At 50.2% G+C, this 20,224-nt stretch overlaps 1 protein-coding gene across 1 annotated transcript in view; it reads right to left on the reverse strand.

Annotated features, from left to right (window-relative positions):
* The window catches only part of Mob2 (MOB kinase activator 2), a 64,449-nt gene extending 45,886 nt beyond the window's left edge, over positions 1-18,563 (reverse strand). Inside the window, exon 1 of the mRNA XM_004654194.3 lies at positions 18,476-18,563. Coding sequence (XP_004654251.1) covers positions 18,476-18,492 — 17 coding nt within the window. The 5' untranslated portion in view covers positions 18,493-18,563. The remainder of the gene's footprint in view (positions 1-18,475) is intronic.
* Between the last annotated feature and the right edge of the window lie 1,661 nt (positions 18,564-20,224).

Raw genomic sequence — 20,224 nt, forward strand, 5'->3', positions numbered from 1 at the left:
AGAGGGTTACTGTTGGCTCTATGGGTACAGCTACATAACATAGCAGTTTTTATAAGAGCTGGGTGTGATGGCATACTCCTATGACCCCAGCCAGCACTCAAGGGGCAAAGGAGGGAGGACGAGGAAATCCTGCTCAGAAAAAAGAAAAGAAAAGAAGGGTACACTCAGAGAAGTATGGTAGTTCATGCCAGCATTCATAAGGTTGAGTCCAGAGGATCAGGAATTCAAGACAAGCCTTAGCTACAGAGCAAGTCTAAAGTCAGCCTGGGCTACCAGAAACACTATTTAAAACAAAAAGTTATACTGACTCCAGTGTGGTTGTGATGAAAAACGAACCTCAACTGGGACACAGAAAATGTCTAAAATGGATTTCACCACTTAGACCCTCACACTTGGTCCAAACAGTTTAATCGAACGCTTAGCAGTGCACAGACATAAACCATGATTTACATGAGTAGCAAAGGAGTCCTGGTACTCCTTCAAGCAACCCAGACTCCAGCCAGGAAATCACTGATTTTTCACTAGTGCAGGCTTTTCAGATGCTTCTAGTAAATAGGAAGTCGAGGCTATGAAAATTACATAATGAATGCATTTATCTGAGGGCATCCTATTGTCTTTGCATTTTACTCTGCACAGACCCAGGAACAGTCACCAACCTCCTCTAGCATTCCATCTTCCTCCTCCCCTCAGCTGTTTTCTTTTCCTGTCACCAGGGAAGGGGCTAGTCTCCATGTGCTCAGACACTAGCATGTGAACATGCCTCAACATGAGTGCACTTTCTAGACAACAGCTGTACTCCTGCCTGCAGGTGCCTTGAGGCACCAACCATCAGAAAGGAAATAGGATTGAGAGCTAACTGCCTTCTTGCCCCCTCCATTCCTAAGGACTCCTACTCTGCACCCCCCACATAGGTTGTTCCCCAACAGCAAGTGCAGACATAGGCATACTGGGGCTATTGCTCTACACCCAACACATCTACCTCACCAATGAGCTTTCACTTTCCCCTTTCTACCACTTAGCAAAAAGGGACTTCAGAGCCTATTTCAAATTTTATAAAGCCAGGTGTAGCAGTGCACCCCTGATATCCCAGCTTTCAGGAGGCAAAGGCAGGCAGATATAGTTTAAGGCCTGGTCTCAAATACACAGAAAAAGTTTACACTTTAAACAGAAAGAGAATCTGGCCCCTTTAGTGTCATGGTGCTCAGACATCTACACACCAAAGGACATTATGCTCCACATTGGGTAAAGGAGCAAGCCACCCTCAAGCTTAGCAGAAAAAGGGTGTTTGTGCATGTGTGCAAGGAAAAACGGCGAAGCAAACATGGTAAGAGCAACAGTATCCTTGTTAGCTGACTTCTCAACAGCAATGCTGGAAGCCAGGACACAGGGACTGACATCTAGAACAGGCTGAAAGGATAACACAGCAATGGTAGCTGAGGACTGAGTGCAGCCCACCAGCAGTGGGTCCCACCTGAGAGTGTACGCCTGATGCAGGTGGTAGGGGCTGGCCACAGAGGGAATGCAGGTGTACTAGAAAAAATAGAAACAAAGATTCCAAAACATGCACATAAATACCAGATGAGCTAAACAACAGAAACATCTGGTTGCAGCAAGCACATGGGGTTTAAAAACACATCATGAACTCAAGGCAGCAATGGCACAAGCATGCTTCTTCTCTGTTGCAGGTGCCATGGGAGGCAGACAGCACTACTAATGTTGACCAAAATCAAATCCTACTTTGGTAGGCTCAGGGTATGTACTGTCAGGTAGCTGCAAAATGACAGGGAAGGACACAAATCCCAAAGCATTGAGACTTAGGAGGAAGGGCAACTTTGTAGAGAATAAAGTCAAAGGGAGGGAAGAGAAGTGGTGTGATGGGGTGGGCAGAAGCACAGTGTGGTGGGAGGATTTTGCTGAACCAACAGCAGCTACAGCAGTCATAAAATATAAAAGGCTAAATGGGAAGGATGGCCTTGTGACCTGTGATGACCCACTGATTAGACTTAAATAGCGCATGGGTAAGTCTAAGTCTCAAGGTTCCTCTGGCTCACCCCATAATGTGCAGGGCTCCATTCATGGTCAGGGCCATTTGCATTGCCATGTGTACTTTCCTATAGGCTGCTGTCTGCTCTTGCTGCTGTTGGCGCAATGAGGTGGCCAGGGTCTGAACTCCCTCCTCCTGTGGTTAGGGTCAGGGCCTTTCACTTTGAAGGCCACCTTTTGATGAATACTGCTGCCATATTCTCCTTTATGTACAAACCACAATGAGAGCTTTAAACTTTCAATAACCACATTAAAAAGAAAAAGAGGGGCTGCAGAGATGGCAGTTAAGACGCTTGCCTGCGAAGGCTAAGGACTCATGTTCAACTCTCCAGATCTCATGTAAGCCATATGTACAAGGTGACTCAAGCGCACAAGGTGGCACATGTGAACAAGATGGTGCAGCATCTGGAGTTCAATGGCAGTGGCTGGAGGCCCTATGACACCAATGGTCTCTCTCATAAAAAATACAAAAACAGCAACAAAAAGAACCAGGTGATTAGTTTTAATATATTTTATTTAATCCAAAATACCTAAAGTATCATTTTAGCAGGCAACCAATACAAGATGCTTAGATAACACTGTACAGTTATTTTCTTCAAAGTCCAGTGTTTTCCACAGTTCCTCTTCAGTACACCACAGCAGACTGGTCAGAAACCATCCTGGCCACATCCAACTCTGAATTACCTGGCTGGGCCATTCTGTTTTGGAAGGAGGTATGGGATCAGCTTCTTATCTATGGATGTTAGCTGCCCCTTGGCCCACTGAAGACTGGCTGTCTTCATTTGTATCAGTGACACAGGATTTTTCACCCCCTTCCTGTTTTCAGCTGGCTGCTGGCCTGGGAGGCCCTGGAAGTGGTTTCCTGAGAATCTGTTCTAGCCTCACTCACCCAACTCCCATTCTCTCTGTGCTCCCACCTTTTCTGACTAGCACCACTGCTCAACCAGTGAGTCAGAACCTCAGCTTTCCTCTCACACACACAAGGCCTCAAGCCACTCTCTGGCTTATCTGTACCCTGCATGTCTGTGCATGCTAACTTTTGGCTAAGAAACTTTTTAATTCCCACCACTGACCTTTCTTTGGCCATGAGTTACTCAGAAGTAGGCCTCTCTGTTAGCTCTGTCAGGTTTTGGTTTAATGCTGCTTTGGTCAGAATACACTCGGCAGGATCTTGGGTCACTGAGACTTGCTGAGGCCTGGTCAGTACAGATTCATGCTTCTGGGTACATGAAGGGATGTGGCCCACAGGTGGCTGTGGCCTGCAGGTAGTGGATTCACTGCTCCTAAACTGACCTTGGAGAACTAGCTGAAGAGCCAGACAGAGAGCCCTGTTCCCAGCCAGGATGCTCACCCTGACATTATGAAGGCCAGACAAGGTGCTCAACTCCCTAATGCTTTTCTGTAGCTCACCACCAGAGCAGCTCTGCATCCTTCCCAAGGACCCTGGGAAGAAGAGGAAAGCAGAGTGGGGCCAAGCTGCTTTCAGGTGACTGAGCAGCCCCACTCAACCCATCTTGGTCTTGAGGCTCCTTGCACAAGGAGACAGTAGGAAAGCACCTGGGAACTGCAGCCAGAAATTACATGCAGGGTCTTCATATATGAGTCAGGCAGGCAGGTTTGAGTTTTCTACCCAGAGGATAAACATGAGCAGAGACCAAGGCCCTGGCAGCCAGGCTACAGTGTGACTGGGCATGCAGGATGAGGCTGCAAAGAGACAGGATTTGGACTTCATCCTATAAGCAATAAGCCAAAGAGTATTTTATGCAGTAGAGTGACATGCTCCGTGCTCTCTCTGGTAGCTTTATGGAGTGCCTGAATCAAAGACGAGACCATAGGTCCAACCTATCTGCCTCCAGTACCTATGGCACCCTGGGACCACAAGGAGGGTCGTCCCAGGGAACCATGGGCCTAACAGGCTTCTGGATTGGGCCTGCAGCTGGAACCTAGCCTAGGCCAGACAGGTCTGTGCAACCCCAAACTATCTCCTCAGGGGCCTTCCCACACCAGGGTCTTTATCTTAAAGGGGTTGACTTCTGCTCTGTATCTTATGAGTGTCATTTCGAGACATTTTATTACTTTTGCCAAAAGCAGAAAACATCAGTACTGACTGGGTCCTAAGGGTGTAGCTCAGTGGCAAAGTGTTTGCCTAGTATGCAATAGGCTTTGGGTTCTATCCCTAGCACCACAAAAAAGAAAGGACAGGACTAGGTGGGACAAAACAAGACAAGACCCACATCAATGTCCCTGTCAGTCACACTAGTCAGGAACACCATTCTGCACAGTACAAGGGAGGAGGAGGGGCCTGCGCCACTCCTAACTTGCTCTGTAGCTCCAATGACAGTAGAGCCCACAGAAAGCACTAACAGATAAACAGAAATAGCTGTGAGCATCTCCTGAATCACTGAGTACAATGCAAAAGCCAGGCTGTGAGAAGGATAGCATGATTTGGAAATCATCAGACCAAGGTGTTCAGAGGAAACCAAGGGACAGTTCCTTCGTCCTAGTAGGAGTAAGGCAACAATATCACTGGAGAGTGGGTCTGGTACCCCACCCGACTACACCTGCACAGTCAGCCTAAACCCAATGTTTCCATCATTCACAGAGCTGACAAAACCTATGAAAGCTTCCAAGGTGCCCCCAACACCACCTTCCTTCCCAGGCTCCCCTGTAATCACAGAAAGGACAGTTACCACCTGGAAGTTAGGGTACTACACAGCAGGTATAGGGATGAAAACCCAGACCAACCCAAGAGCCCAACATGACAGTTCAGGCTGACAGTGACTCCAGCCTGCTCCATAGGATAGACATGGCAGTGCCTCAAACTACTGTGTTGCTAGGCTGGGTTGGCCCCATCCCAATCTGTCCTGGCTGTGCAAAATGGTCGGAGGACACTAGCAGCAGCACTGCTCTGCCAGTCCCTCTGCTTATGCATCACTCCGTAACAAGGACCTGACCACCACGCCAACCTAGAATGCTGGCCACAGTGCACACAGCTGAGCTGCCCAACCCACAGAATGTCAGCACATCCCAGGCTATTGTCAGACAGTTAAGCTGGAACTGCTGATGACCCTAACACAGGGAGAGCCTACACTGGGATCAGCTCTCAGTGCGGGTCATACTTAGTGTGGCCAGACCTACATCTTCTAGGTACACACTGCACCATGGGCCTGCACAGGACTTCTGCCTAATCCTCATGCTGGGGGCTGCAGCCCAAAAAGGCTCTCTAGAACCTTGTAGGAGGTGGGATATGAGCTCCACATGGCAGTCGGGTCAGGGCCATCTCAAGAGACAGTGAACATTTAGCTGAGGAACCCAAGGCCCTGTCATGTTCCTAGGGAAAATCCAGATCTCAAGAGTCTGCACACTACAACTGCCCTGCAGCTGTAAGCAAGTGCTCTGCAGGGAACTAGGCTGCCCAACTCTGCAGCTTCCTCATCCCTATGGTGACCCATAAGCCAAAAGCACTGCTCGGAGGCCCTGGAGGAAGTACAGGAGCTGTGCAACACAGCCAGACAGCACTGGCCTCTCCTAATGAACCACACACCTACAGCGGCAGCCAGCACTTCAGTCAAGACAGTGGCCTTCCTAGAATGACTGAAAAATAAGATCTCGGTCACACAGGTTTCAGCCTCCTGTGGAAAGCACCACATTCAGAAGGGCCTCCATCCCCATAGATGGAAAAGGGGCTGAGTACTCTGCATATGCCTCAGTGGAGCCCTGCTGCCTGCACTCGAGTGGTGGCAAGCAAAGCCAGAAAACCAACCACCCAGCACCATTCCTCAACAGCTACCGCATAGGCTAAGGCCAAGGATGTCAGAGGCCACAAGCAAGTCCAGAGAATACATGAAAAGGCATACAAAACACATTCTATCAAGGCAAAGAGGTGGCAGGAAAGGGTATCAGAGAGGCTGCTGTCACATGAGGGAAACAGAGATGCTGCTAATGGGAGTCAGTGGCCAGCAGCTCAAGGCAGCCTTGATCACATACTCCAGAAGACCCTCTGACCTGGCCACCACACTATTTATCCAGGGTGTAGGAGTATCACTGGGTAAGAAATAAACAACAATCTGTGGCACCCGTCAGCACCCCATTAGCATAGAAAGACAGTTGACAGAGTACCTGTGCACTAAGGCCCTGAAACTCTTTTAACCACTGTACTACTGCACTATCACTCCAACAACTAAGAGGAAGACTAGGAAGAGACAGTCTTGCCTTGGGACAGGTAATGAAAATGTGAAGTGGGGACAGCAGGAGAAAGGCCAGAGAGTAGGAGCCATAGGTCACAGTCAACCTCAGTTGTCATATTCAGATGACATGGGTAGTATGGCCATAGAAAGTTGTCATATTTAGAATGGCTCAGAGCCTCTAACTACCTACCACTGTCCACTGAGCTTCCAAAAGGATCCCAGACTTTCATCCGAGGCATCCAGTATTCACCTGGTCATCTCAGAGGGTAGGTGTTTTGTTTTTTATTTATTTTTATTTATTTACTTGAGAGAGAGAGAGAGAGAGAGAGAATGGGTGCACCAGGGCCTCCAGCCACTGCAAACGAACTCCAGATGCGTGTGGCCCCTTGTGTATCTGCATAACATGGGTCCTGGGAATCAAGCCTCAAACCGGGGTCCTTAGGCTTCACAGGCAAGCACTTAACCGCTAAGCCATCTCTCCAGCCCAGGTAGGTGTTTCTTGAGAGACACTTCGGAAGACTGTTATAGGTCCTCTTCACTGCCCTGTGCCCACTGCCTTCTCTACACTGCCTGTAGCACCAGGCACGTAAGAGTAGTGTGGTACCAGGACCAGCCCACCCTGAATTCCTTCCTGAGAAGCTAAATAGGACACATTTTCAACAACTGGGACAAGCTTTTAAGGAAGAATGATAAAAAGGATGGGCTGAAGCTGGGTGGGGTGGCGCACGCTTTTAATCCCAGCACTCCCTTAATCCCAGCACTCCTTTAATCCCAGCACTTGGGAGGCAGAGGTAGGAGGATCACCATGAGTTCAAGGCCACCCTGAGACTACAGAGTTAATTCCAGGTCAGCCTGGACCAGAGTGAGACCCTACCTCAAAAAAAAGGATGGGCTGGGTAGACTGCTCAGTGGTTAAGGTGTTTGCCTAAAAGCCTAAGGAACCAAGTTCTGTTTCCCAGTACCCAAGTAATGCTAGATGTTCAAGGTGGTGCATGTGTCTAGAGGTCATTTGCAGAGGACTGGCACACCATTCTCTCTATCTGCCTCTTTCTCTCTCAAATAAATAAATAAAACATCTTTTTAGATGATGAAAGGAATAGCACCCCTCAAGGGCCAGCCAAGGAGAGAAAATGCACAGGATACAGCAGCTGCCAGAGATGCCATGGTCCCAATCCCCTACAGCCACCCCTGCCTGGCCCTGGCAACCCTGCCCTGTGATCTGTATTTTCTGTCCCACTATAGCCTGGACAGTGGCAGAGACAGCTCAGAACCCTGTCCTGCTCCATACACAGTGCCTGGCTTGTCTTTCATTTGTCTCTAAGAACCCTTATGGGGTTAAATCCTAATATGCAGACTGGTACCCTGACCATACAAGAACTCATGGCCATCAATCAAGATTGAACAAACTAGGCTGGAGAGATGGCTTAGCGGTTAAGCACTTGCCTGTGAAGCCTAAGGACCCCAGTTCGAGGCTTGATTCCCCAGGACCCACGTTAGCCAGATGCACAAGGGGACGCATGCATCTGGAGTTCGTCTGCAGTGGCTGGAAGCCCTGGCACGCCCATTCCCCCCCCCCCCCCCATTCCTTTCTCTGTCTGTCACTATCAAATAAATAAATAGTAAACAAAAAAAATTTAAAAAAAGATTGAACAAATCAAGGCAAAGTAGACAAAGACCAAGGAAATGGTCATAAAATAAAACCACTGAGCCCAGTGCCATGGACTGCCTGCTTTCTGCCTGTTGTGGCCAGTGAAAGGGAAGGTGAGCAGCCCCTCTAGAATGCCACCTATGGAAACACTGACCATGGCAACATGGATACAGAAGGCCCCATGAAGCCTGAAAATATCCTTAGTACCCAGCAACAGACAAAGTTGCTGGGCACACTGGAGGCAGCTCTGAAAAGTCTCTTGCTTTCCTTCATGGAAAAGGGGACACAGCCTTAACCTGAAGAGCAGTAGAGCTGTCTACGTGGTGGGACCATGAGCTTAGCTTTCTGGCTTTTCCAGGCTCCATGTTTTTACAGAGGACACACAATGCTCAGTTCCACAGGAGCAGAGACCCTGGCCCTCCCCAAGACCTGAAGCACACCTAACACCATTCTATAACCCCGCACAGTCAGGACTATGAGTCCAACAGAGGATCCCAAGTGTGCCCACATGCCAGGTTTTGGGGAGTGTTGTGACTGCTCTTCAGAGGTGGGCAAGGAAACCAAGGCTGTAGCACCCAGAGAAGCTTGTCAAATACAGTCACCAGGTGGGAGCCTCTTAAAACACAGCTATACTGTCCCACAGGAGCACAATGTCTGCTCCAGCCTGTCACAGGTTCTTCCCCCCTTCAGGAGTACCACTCAGCTCCTTGCTAAGCCCCACAACACCTGTCTCCAAGTCCCTGGGGTCTGATGGTGGCACCAGACTTCATACCCATTTTGCCCATTGGTAGGTACTCACTGGCAGCACCCTCGCTGATGCAAGGTGTGGGCGCTCCTCAGTATCAGTTCTGGGACTGGGGCAGGACCCTCCCACCCAACCTCCTTAGTACCTCAGATTGACATAGGGGGGAGACAGCCCTACCAAGTGAAGAAAGGCATATTTGCTGTGGACGTTTCTGGTTAATGAGTAGCTGGGACTGCGTAGTAATCACTGGTTCCTCCTACCTCAGGGATGGGTCATTGTTTCTGTTGGCTCTCCTTGACTCCCATCTCCCAAGAAACCATGAGGGAAGCCCAAGGACACTTAGCAAGCCAGTCACATTTAGAAACCAGAATTCAAACGATGTTCTGGGTGGTCCTGATATAGTCTTTCCAGATAGGAAAGGAGCTGCTGGCTGCAGAGGACATCCCATACACTGCACACTGGAATACAGCATCCTTCAGATACCCTGGTTCTCACCAAACACCTTCTTGACACAGTCAAAGCACCAGATTCCCAGCCAGCGTCACACGGCCTTTAACCTGTAAGCAAGCACTGGGGAGGGAGGGGGAAGGCTGCTACTTCATGGCTGCAACATGCCAGCACTCAAGTCCTACAGCAGAGCTGTGCTCACTTCTCACTGTGGAGTGAAAACAAGGTGGAAAGTGGCAGGACCTATGGAGCCTCAGGCTCATAAACTTAATGCCCTCACAGCATAGGGGTCAGGAAGGCAGAGGTCTAGGTGCAAAGACCAGCTCACAGCTGGTGGTAAACTCTCACCACTCCCTCCTAAAGATGCTGGAAAATAAGCCTAGGAGGAAGGGCCATACTTGTGCTTCCCTAAGGCAGGTCCAGGTGAACTGTACCCCAAGGACAAGGACAAGGGATACAGCAGGGGCCCATGAAGCAGGCTAGAAAACTGCCCAATCCTAAGCAGGCCTCCATGGTCCCAGAGGCATCTTGGTCTGGGCATGTGACCCTGTCCTACTGCGAGGTGTCTTCTTTCAGAAGATGTGAACAGAGGGCACTGGGTACACAAGCCACTTGGGCCTCACTGCCTTGCCCTGCAGGCACTGCAGGCCCCAGACCTTCCTTAAGAAACCTTGAGGGAGAAAAAAAAAGAGAAGAGCAGAGGAGGAAATAAAGAGCAAGAAAGGCAAATGCCTATACTTTGCCTAGAAGTCAGAGGACAAGAGAAGGGGCCAGGGCCCTAGAAAGACCAGCCAGGCTCCTGGAGTAAAGAGGAGGAAACAGAGGGCCTAGTGCATAGTCTGGATCACAGCTATGCCCAGAAGACCAAGCAAGGCAGAGAGAAATGGGCTGTGGGCAGAGGGCTTGTGAGGCCTTGCTGAAGGCACCAGCGAGATCCCTACAGGCAGTGCCATCAGCAGAAAAATAAGAGTGACTCTACACAGAAAATCCAAATAGACCAGCGGGGAAGGCAAGAGGCAAGGGCTGCTAGTCCCAGGGGGACAGGGCCAAGAGCCAGAAACAAACTGCTACATACACAAAGGACCGTCCTTTTAAAAACACCACACCTGCGGGCATGGTGGTGCGTGCCTTAGATCCTAGCACTAGGTAGGCAGTGACAGGAAGTTCAACACCAACCTGGGACTACCGAGTGAGTTCCAGGTTAGTCTGGACTAGAATGAGACCCTACCTTGAAAACAAACAAAAACCAAAAACCACCACAAAGCAATCATTTTGGTTATAGGCAAAGCCCAGCACAAGCAGGGCCATTTTCTGCTCACAAGCTGCCTCCATGATTCCCCTGACTGCTACGAGGAGCACTGACCCAAGTGCTTCTGACTGTCATATCCTGTGATGACCCACAAGGACAGCTCACAGAGGTCACAGCAACAATGTTCAGGAGAAAACAGTCACAGTGATAAGCGGGCATGGGGCTTATGGATGTTGCTTCTACACTCCCGGTAGTGACGTACTCAGGTGCCAGGTCTTAGCAACTCCCCAGTGTTCACAGCATAAGTGACTCACAGACCAGAACCACAGGCCACAAACCAGAATCACTAGCCACTGAAGAGAACCAGGCAGCAAGGTATCTAGAGTGCCTCCCTCGCCCCCTGCCTCAAGGTCAACTTTAAGCAGATCTGCCACAGAATTCCATCAACCTGCTATGATGCAATGCTACCTTGATGAGGCTTTAGTTGGCCATGCCCACACAATGGCCTTCAGCTCAAGCTCCTGTTGGGAATAAGGCCCAAGGGCTAACACAGCCCAACAAAGAACAGAAGCATGGTTTAAAAAACATGTCTGCACTGAACAGGTACAGACCTTTTTCTTGTCATTATTTCCTAACTAATAGAGAATAACAAGTGTTTATAAGAAATCTAGAGATTATTTAGAATACACAGGAGGGCACATGTAATATGTAAATATGCCATTTATATAAGGGACCTGAGTAACCAAGCTGCCTGGTGTCTGAGAAGTCCTAGGACTACTTTTCCCAGGATACTGAAGAACAACTATACAAAACAGTGAGTCTGTAATATTCCTAGTATAATGTCCCAGGTTTTTTTTATTATTGTATTTTTATATCAAAAACTTGGTTACAGATCAGGGATTATATCTATAATCTCAGTACATGGGAAACTGAGACAGGAGGATTGAGTTCATGGTTGCATGGCTATGCACTTGGGCTACACAGTGAGAGCTTGTCTCCAAAATCCCCAAAAAGTAAATAGGACTAGAGAGATGGCTCAACAGTGAAGGCACTTGCCTGAAAAGCCCAAGGACCTAAGTTTGATTCCCCAGTTCCCTTGTAAAGCCAGGTAAACTAAGTGGCACATGTATCTGGAGTTCATCTGTAGTGGCAGGAAGCCCCAGTGCACCCATACTGACTCTCTGTATCTGCCTCCTTTTCTCTCTCTGATAAATAAATCAACATAAAAAAGTAAGTGAAAATGATAATTGAAGATACTTGCTTGTTTCTAAGACTTAAGTGTTTGTTTCAACCCACAATATTCATAAGCCAAATCATAAGACCAACATAATCTTTATCCCATAACCTAAAAGAGTGACATTCATCCTCCCCAGACCATTCCACCCAGCAGGACAAGCATAGAAGCTCTTGTCTCCTCCCACTTCTGGCTCCAATCCCTCCTCCTCATCAACTGACAAAAGACCCAGTTCAAAAGTATAGTCACAGCTGGGGCATGATGGCATGGTATGCCTTTAATCCTAGCACTTGGGAGGCCAAGAAGTAGGAGGATCACTGTGAATTTGAGGCCAGTCTGAGACTACATAGTGAATTCTAGGTCAGCCTGGGCTGCAGGCAGATCTTAACTCAGAAAAAAAATAAGTATGCCCACTGGAGCTGGGTGTGTAGCTCAGTGTAGAGTGCTTGACTAGGATGCATGAGGTCCTGGTTCAGTCCCCAATACCACAAAACAAACAAACAAACAAAAAACTCCCACTGGCTGTATCTGGGGCAATCCCCTTATCAAAATAAGAAAGACAAAAACATAAAAATATAAATAATACAGGGGCTGGAGAGATGGCTTAGTGGTTAAAGGTACTTGTTTGCAAAGCTTGACAGCTCAAGTTTGATTCTCCAATACCCATGTAAAGCCAGATACACTAAGTGGCACACACTCTGGAGTCTGTAGTGGCAGGAGGCCCTAGCACACCCATACTAACACATTCTCTCTCACACACATGTAAACAAATAAAAAATATTTTAAAGAGATAAAATAAATAAAGCAGACTATGTTTGACTATAGAATATGGAATGAGTCCATTGCAGCCTGGGGGACAGCAGAAACAGCCTTCTTATTCAGATATCCACCGATGTCTGATCACCACCTTGCCAGTCTCATGGCATCTTCTCAGCCCCTCCCCCAGCTCCTATTAGATAGTTCCCCCACACACTCTATCACACCTTTGTTTCCTTATGGTCCCCCTAAGCAGCAACAAACCACCACTTGGGACAGGCAGCTTATCTATTCATTACAGTATCTGCCTCTAGAAGCTACTTGCTTCAACTAGTCTCTGGCTCATGCTCTTTGTACCTAATGACACTAAGGCTCACACACATTGCCTTGTCACACATGGCGCCAAAAGAACAAGCTACAGAGCAGGAAGATAGGTGCGATGGGGGCAGGAGTGTACAGCAGCTCCCACTGGCCTACAGCAGTTCCTGCAAAGAACCTGGAGACAGGCCTGAGAACCCAGCCAGGAGTACACAGCCAGACCCCAAGACAGACAAACCAAGCCGGCGGTCACAGCATGTCTAGGCTAATTTTACATTCTTGGGCTTGCTCTATGACCAGCCCTGGGCTCAGGCATTGCCTCCTCAGGACCACCTGGCACTGTCTTGAGACTTGATGGGGCTAGGACCTTCAGAAGATATAGACACTACAGTTCCAGCCGGAAGAGGGAGGGGAACGAATACCACTGAAAGGTACCTGAGGTTAAATCCCCAACTCTGAAAAGACCTTTGGCGAAAGCCACCCTGCCTGATCTACAAGGGGACAAGTTCACACTCTGAAAGTGCTCCCTGCCTTTCTGCCACACCCAAACACTCAAGTACCCCAATCACCAGTGCTCAAGGCAGCATGCATGTCAGGTGGACTTCAGTACCTCATCCTAAGATCTCCCTTATAACCTTAGAGAGACAAATCCACTCTGAGCCATGGGATGACCTGGATGAAACGCCACACGTGCTGGCAAAGGAAACTACTGAAGAGAAGGAAACTGGAAGCCTGCAATATAAGTGGTCCACAGCAGAGACACTGGCCATGCCAATTAGCAGGCCATGGATTCCACGTGGCCTGGCTGCCCTGCCAAATACCTTCTTCTTCTCTCTTTAACCTTTTGTTTTTGTTCCTATTGTTTCTACTTCCATGTTTGAGGGCACCATCCCAAGGAGTCACAGTGAACACTAATGGGTGTGTCCTGGTCACAGAAATCCTGTGCAGAAACAAAAACAAACACAAGGCAAGCAAAGAATGGGTGGCAGCCTGGCCAAGGCAGTCAGGAGCAGCTCTTGCATCCCCTCCTCTGCTGGACAGCTGGCAGGGCACTCAGGAAGTTCCCTAAGAAAAACAGTTCCAATATGCCCTCAGTGACCCTACAGGATGACAGGAAATGCTGGGATAATGGGACCAATGACATGGTCTCCATAGGGGCAGACTCCAATAATCACTTTGCCACAGCCAATGACCATGGCAGAGATCACAGACCTTGTAGGTGAACAGAGCCCTAAACCATCAACTTCCCAAATGCGCCTGGAAGAGCCAGGTCTAGAAGCAGCCTAGAAAGATGCCTTGCGGGGCAGGTAGAGGGCAGAACCACCAAATAATGTGAGCAGAGGCTTCAAACTGTACTCTGAGACACACGAGCATGAGAGGGCACATCCTTGCCATCCGCTGGCCCTCAGTCAGCAGAGGCCTTCTGTGACACCCCACTGGGCTTACAGACTGTCTTGCCACCTGCCAGCTTTGATGATCTTTGTGCATGGGCTCCCCAGGTCACTTGGAAGAGAATGAAGTGCTGCTCAAGGTGTTCAGGAGCACACAGCACCTGTGGCCACTGCTCTTTAAAGGAAATGGAAATGCAGTATCTCCCAGGTAGATTCCTTCGCAAACCCAGCCTAGATAACTACCTAAAGGCTCCAGAGAAAGAAGGTATTTCAGAGGATGTGCCCAGAACCAGGGCAGAGGGGCGACTTACTGGGGAACTTGATCCCAAGAGATGGTGTCTGCACTGTGCCTCTAAGCCTCTACATGTGCCTTTCCCACTTCCTGTGCCACAATGTCCTCCTTCCTCCTCGGAGGCTTACTGCGCCACTCTTACATGTCCCACCCTCACTCACTCGTTCACTCTCTCTCCTTCAATGTTTCCATTGAGTTTGTCCTGTCCTGCCTCACCAGCCCAAGCACTTGAAGCCCTGACCATGGAACTCTTGGGAGCTTCATCCTCAGCACTTGGCAGGATTAGGGCAGCAGAAAACACTGGACCCCAGAGGCCCTATCTGAAGAAAAGGTCTGGCTCAAAGTTCTAAAAGGCTGAGTCACAGCAGCATTGGTCATAACTGAGAAGACTGGACACAGAACCATAGCTACTCATAGGTAAAGGGGGGAGCAGAAGTGAGGATAAACAATGCCTCACGGAGCAGCAAAAGGACAGCAATGTTGGTACTCACCACACAGGAAACTTTACAAAGAACACAGCACTAACTCAGGACTCCAAACAGTGACACACTCATGTTGCCTCAGGTGGGGTGTGACTGCATAGGGACAATGGCATTGTTCAAAACTTAAACCATGCTGGGCTGAGGGTAGATAAGGTAGAGCACTCCCCAGCATGTGTAAGACCCTGGGTTCCAGCCCCAGTACCACAAAGGATGAAAATAGATAAATTAATTAAAATTAAATTAAAGCAAGATGAGAGTTACAAAAGCCTGTAATCCAACTGAAAATTATTTAATTGTGCTCTGAAAACAAGCAAACGTTGTGGTGTGTAAATGATACCGCATGAGGCTGTTCAAACAAAGCCTAGAGACGCTGGCAAGTCCAGTCAGGTGTCAGCCACCGGAAATACCCCCTCCCCATGAGGCAAAAAGTCAGGAGGAAAACAAAGACATTCAGCCCCATACCAGTCCTTGCAGACATCTGCATGCAGACTCTCAGAGTACAAGGCTGTTGAAGGCAGCTCCAGACAGGCTGAGAAGCCCTGGGGTCATTTAGTGCATACTTGCCAGCTGAGCAAGAGCAGACAGCATCAACTGCACTCTGGATCAAATGGCCAACACCAGGTTCCACTTCCTTCTGTCAGCACCAGAGAGCTCGAAAGGTCCCCCGTGGCCTGGACAGTAAAGAGAGTTCAGCGGGCAGGCCGGCTGGGAAGGCATCTGAAGCTCCGAAAGAAGAGCCAGGACCAACTCAGAAAGGGAGCCCTGGAGGCCTGGCTAGAAAGAGGTGCTGTCATGGAGGGCAAAGTTGGCACAGGTTCACCATCAGGGTGGCTGGGCAGGAGGGCCTATTTACATCCATCAGTGGGAAGGGGAGGAAGTGTGTTTCCTCTTCTGACTCCCAGGAGCTGCAGAGCTTCAAGAAATGCTTTCCATTGGATAAAATTTAAACTGCACTCAGTCAGACCTTCTGCTCACAGATGCCTGCCACTGCTTGTAAAGAAGACAAGTGTCTCCTCAAGCACCACAGGAGGTCCTGTTCAAAATCTCAGCAGCTGCCCTCTGGGTGTCACCCTGTCCTTCATTGTCCAGTACAAGAACAGAGGTCAACTGTATAAGAGCAGTAACCCTTCCAATTTATAAATTAGTCTTGGCCAGAAAAAAGAAAGGAAGGAAGGAAGGTAGTCTGACTACACATTGCTTCAGTAGCAAGCTCAAAGCGACACCAAGCAGAGGAAACAAACAGGGTGAGAGGCAGCTGGGAGCCACACCTACAGCATTCTCCAGAAAAGCCCCAGCAGGTCCACCACCAAGTCCTAACGTGCCCAGCTCTGCTCTGGCCTTCCAAAGCATGTTTCCCTGCAGGGCCTCCCTTCCTCCGAGCAGCTGCAGCGCAGAAGATAAGGCTGTGAGATGCTCAGCAGGCCCAGCTCACTCCTCGCCCCACCAAGAGGAAGATGTGGCTTTTCACTTGCATGTCCATAGTCAGCTCTTCTGGTTCTAATGTTTGGGAGAGAAGGCAATGAGTGCTTTAATGTTTCCTTCAAGTTCATACTTGGCCACCCAACATGAAGTAAGTCAACAAAACCTTGAAAACAAACAAACCTTTTTCAAAATATGGGAACTATATTCCAAGCTGCCTGGCTGACACTGAATGATCTGAAGTAAGAATAGATTTCAAGAGATAGTGAAAAAAAATACATTTCTCCCGTTCCCATTTTTACAGCAATGCTCATAAACATGTGAAGTGCACAGGGGAGAGGGAAAGAGGAACAGGAGGGCACCTTGGCTCTACCATCCCACCACACTAGCTGGAAACACTCAAGGAGGAACTGTGCTGGGCCACTGAAATATGCTGCTTACAAAAGAGGTTTTCACTTAAGGAATTGTTAAAGAACTGATGCATCCCAATGATCAATCTGTAACCCACTACTTAAGGACAAAAAACACACCACATCCAGATCCCTCTTTACAAAGCTCCACTGCCAGCCGGGCATGGTGGAGCACGCCTTTAATCCCAGCACTCAGGAGGCAGAAATAGGATGGCTGTGAGTTTGAGGTCACCCTGAGACTTCGTAGTGAATTCCAGGTCAGCCTAGGCTAGAGCGAGACCCTACCTTGAAAAACCAAAAAAGCAAAACAAAACAAAACAAACAAGAAATATCTGTATTTTTCCAGCTAAGAACCAATCGAGGCTCCTTCCCTTCCCAAGAAAGCTCAGAGGCATGCAGTACCCTTAAGACTCACACAGGTCCCCAAAAGAGTGCTCAGTTGTCCTTTCCCTGAGGCAACTTGTTAACAAGGTCTCAACACGGGTCACAAGAACCAGTGCCTCAGAAGGCTGACGATGCTTAATGTCTAAATTCTCACAATGATGAGTCAGTTGGTCCATAAAGCAAAGACTTCAGTTTAAAGACTGGCTGTTGGTCAGTGTCCAGATACAAAGCACCTGCGACTAAGGGACATTAAATAATCACACATATACACACCCCGCAGTGGGCACTCTCCTCAGCATCCAGCTTGCCACGAATTCAACCACTCACACTTGAGCAGGGCTTCCTCCAATGCAGGCCCTCTCCACAAATGCATAAAGTGAGTGTCTGATTTGGAATGGGGTGGACGTGGCTGTGTACACCACACTCTCTGAGCCTCTGGATTTCAGAATTCTTGAACACGACCACGATGCCGTTTCTCTGCACCACAGTTCCCAACACTTACCATATGACCAAGCATAAGGCATCCCTTACCTCGGTTTACCCTTCCACAAGGCCGTACTGCAAATTCCACGGTTTCTATCTGACAAGCAGTGGTAAAAGTCAGTCCAGAGCGGGCCACACACACACATACAATAAGCAGTGAGGTGGAGTGACCGAGTTGCATGTCCCAGAAGCCTGACGCCTGGTCCCCTGCAATCACCCACACGCTGTCCTTCTGCGAGCCTTCCTTGGTCTCTTGATTCCTCCTCCCCCCCCCCCCGGCCCCGGAGAAATGCTTGTCCCCTTGCTGTACGCCCCCAGACCTTTCTCTAGGCTGCACGTCCTGGCAGGTGAGGACGGACCCAGGATCTCCTGGGTCATACTGACAGTGCCAACACCGCCACCCTGCCCTCCGCCTTCCCCGTCCCGGCTGGGGACTCCAGAGTGGTCTCGAGCAGCCTTGGCACAAGCCGAATCGGACGGCCCGCGTCTCCGCCGGCGTTCAGCTAACCCCACCGGCAGGGGCCACCCGCACGGCCGCAGGGGTCAGGGGACCGAGGAGAGCTCAGGACCGCACGCGGGCAGAAGCGCCCGCCTCCCCGCTCTTCGCAAAAAAGAAAAAGAAAAAAAAGAGAGAGAAAAAAAAAGTACACTGGAAAAGTCACTTGAGCGGAAGAACTTTCGCAGGCCCGCGACGACCGCTGGCCCGGAGGTCCCAGTGCCCGACTCCCGGCCCTTACACCCCGCAGCCAAGAGCCGCGGCCTCGCGGGACGGCGCCTCGGGGGACCGGGCCTCGCCAAGCTGCCCGCCCGCTCGCCAGCCCGCCCGTCCGCCCGTCCGCCAGCCCGGCGCCCCGCAGCGGCCGTCCGTCCGTCCTCCGGAACCGCCCGGCACGGCCTCGGCCCGGCCCAGCCCCGCCGCCCTCGCCGCCCCGAGCCCGCCGTGCTCCCCGCCGCCTCCGCGCCGCTCCCGCCGCCTCCGAGACTCACCCCATGAGCCAGTCCATGGCTGCGCGGGGGCCCGCGCCTCGCTCGGCCTCAGCCCCGCCGGCGGCCGGAAGTAAACACTAGCTCGCTCCCGCCCGCTGCCGGAAGTGACGCGCGCGCGGCTTGCTGGGAGGAGTAGTCCGCCGCGCGCGGACTCTCCGAGTGCCCCGAGCCCTGGGAGTGCGCGCGCACCTCCCACGTGCACAGACCTCTGACAGCCCCGGGACCCCCGGGAGCGCCCCAGACCCTCTGGGTGCGCGGATCCTTGGAGTATCTGCAACCCCGGACCCCACACCCTGGAGTGGACACACCCCTCGAGTGCACGACCCTTGCAGCGCTGTAGCCCCGGCAATGCTCGGACCCCTACAATATGCCTAGGTCCCCTAGATGTGCCTCATCCCGGCTTGTTTTCGTCCTTCGCGCTCTCCCATTCACCCTTGCTGCCGTGTGTTTCCCCCACCTGGTGCCTGTGCCTAGATTGTCCCTAACCACACGGTCCATTTGCTGTCTCCTTCCCCACCCACCGCGCCCCTCCCCCCCCGCCACACACACATCCTTGTCCCCTGAAATCCACAGGTATCCCCTTGCACACTGGACTGTCTCCTTGCTCCATCAGCTGCCACGCTGGTTGGCGCCATGTCATCCCAGATCTCCTCAAAGTCCTGGGCATCTATTATTACTGGCTGCTCTGCTCTGTCCAAACCCAGACCAGCATCGGGAGCTCAGGGAGTTTCTGGGAAGAGATTTCCAGGAGCTCACACCAGGTGAGCAGAGGGCGCTCAGCAACCCATCTACAGGTGTCCCCCCTAGTGGGGTGACAAGGGCAGTGTGCATCAGACAAATAATAGCTTCAGGCCAGCTGCGCACTGCAACACAAGTGGCATGTACTTGAAAGGATGCTCACCTTTCCCTGAACTCCACTACAGGAAGCTGTTCCTCCCTGTAGTTGTGGGGTGGGTGGTTGGGTAGGATCTTGGCAAACTCTACCAACAACAAACGACTTGAGATGAAACGGAAAAGACAGGGAGAGAGAAAAATCACCTAGTATAGGCTATTTCAGGAAGGAGAACACCGATATGCAGTCACCTTCTTGTTGCCACAAGTGCCCCACAAGGCCATGTTGCATGACTCCCACCCTCATTCCAGGACGGCTTTGCTTACAGAGTCTGGCAGCACCTCTAACAGAGCAACCCAGCCCATTGCTCCTGAGCTGCACCAGCGGTTGGCCATTGTGATAGTTTATTTTTATCTTTTATTATTTTCAACTTCCATAATTATAGACAATAAGCCATCATATTTCCCTCCCCATTTCCCCCTTCACAACTCCACTCCCCATCAGATCCCCTACCCCTCTCAGTCAGGCTCTCTTTTATTTTGATGTCATGATCTTTTCCTCTTATTATAATGGTCTTGTATAGGTAGTGTCAGGCACTGTGAGGTCATGGATATCCAGGCCATTTTGTGTCTGGAAGAGTGCATTGTAAGGAAACCTACCCTTCCCTTGGCTCTTAAATTCTCTCTGCCACCTCTTCTGCAATGGACCCTGAGCCTTGGAAGGTGTGATAGAGATGTTTCAGTACTGAGCACTCCTCTGTCACTTCTTTTCAGCACCATGGTACCTTCCGAGTCATCCCAAGGTCAATGCCATCTGAAAAGAGAAGCTTCTCTAACCAAAGGAAGGGTAGCATTAATATGTGGGTATGAACATTAAGAGAAGTGTTTACCGGGCAGTTTGGTGAGCATTATATGTAC

The sequence above is a fragment of the Jaculus jaculus genome, chromosome 1 (assembly GCF_020740685.1).
Source record: "Jaculus jaculus isolate mJacJac1 chromosome 1, mJacJac1.mat.Y.cur, whole genome shotgun sequence".
Lineage (NCBI taxonomy): Eukaryota > Metazoa > Chordata > Mammalia > Rodentia > Dipodidae > Jaculus > Jaculus jaculus.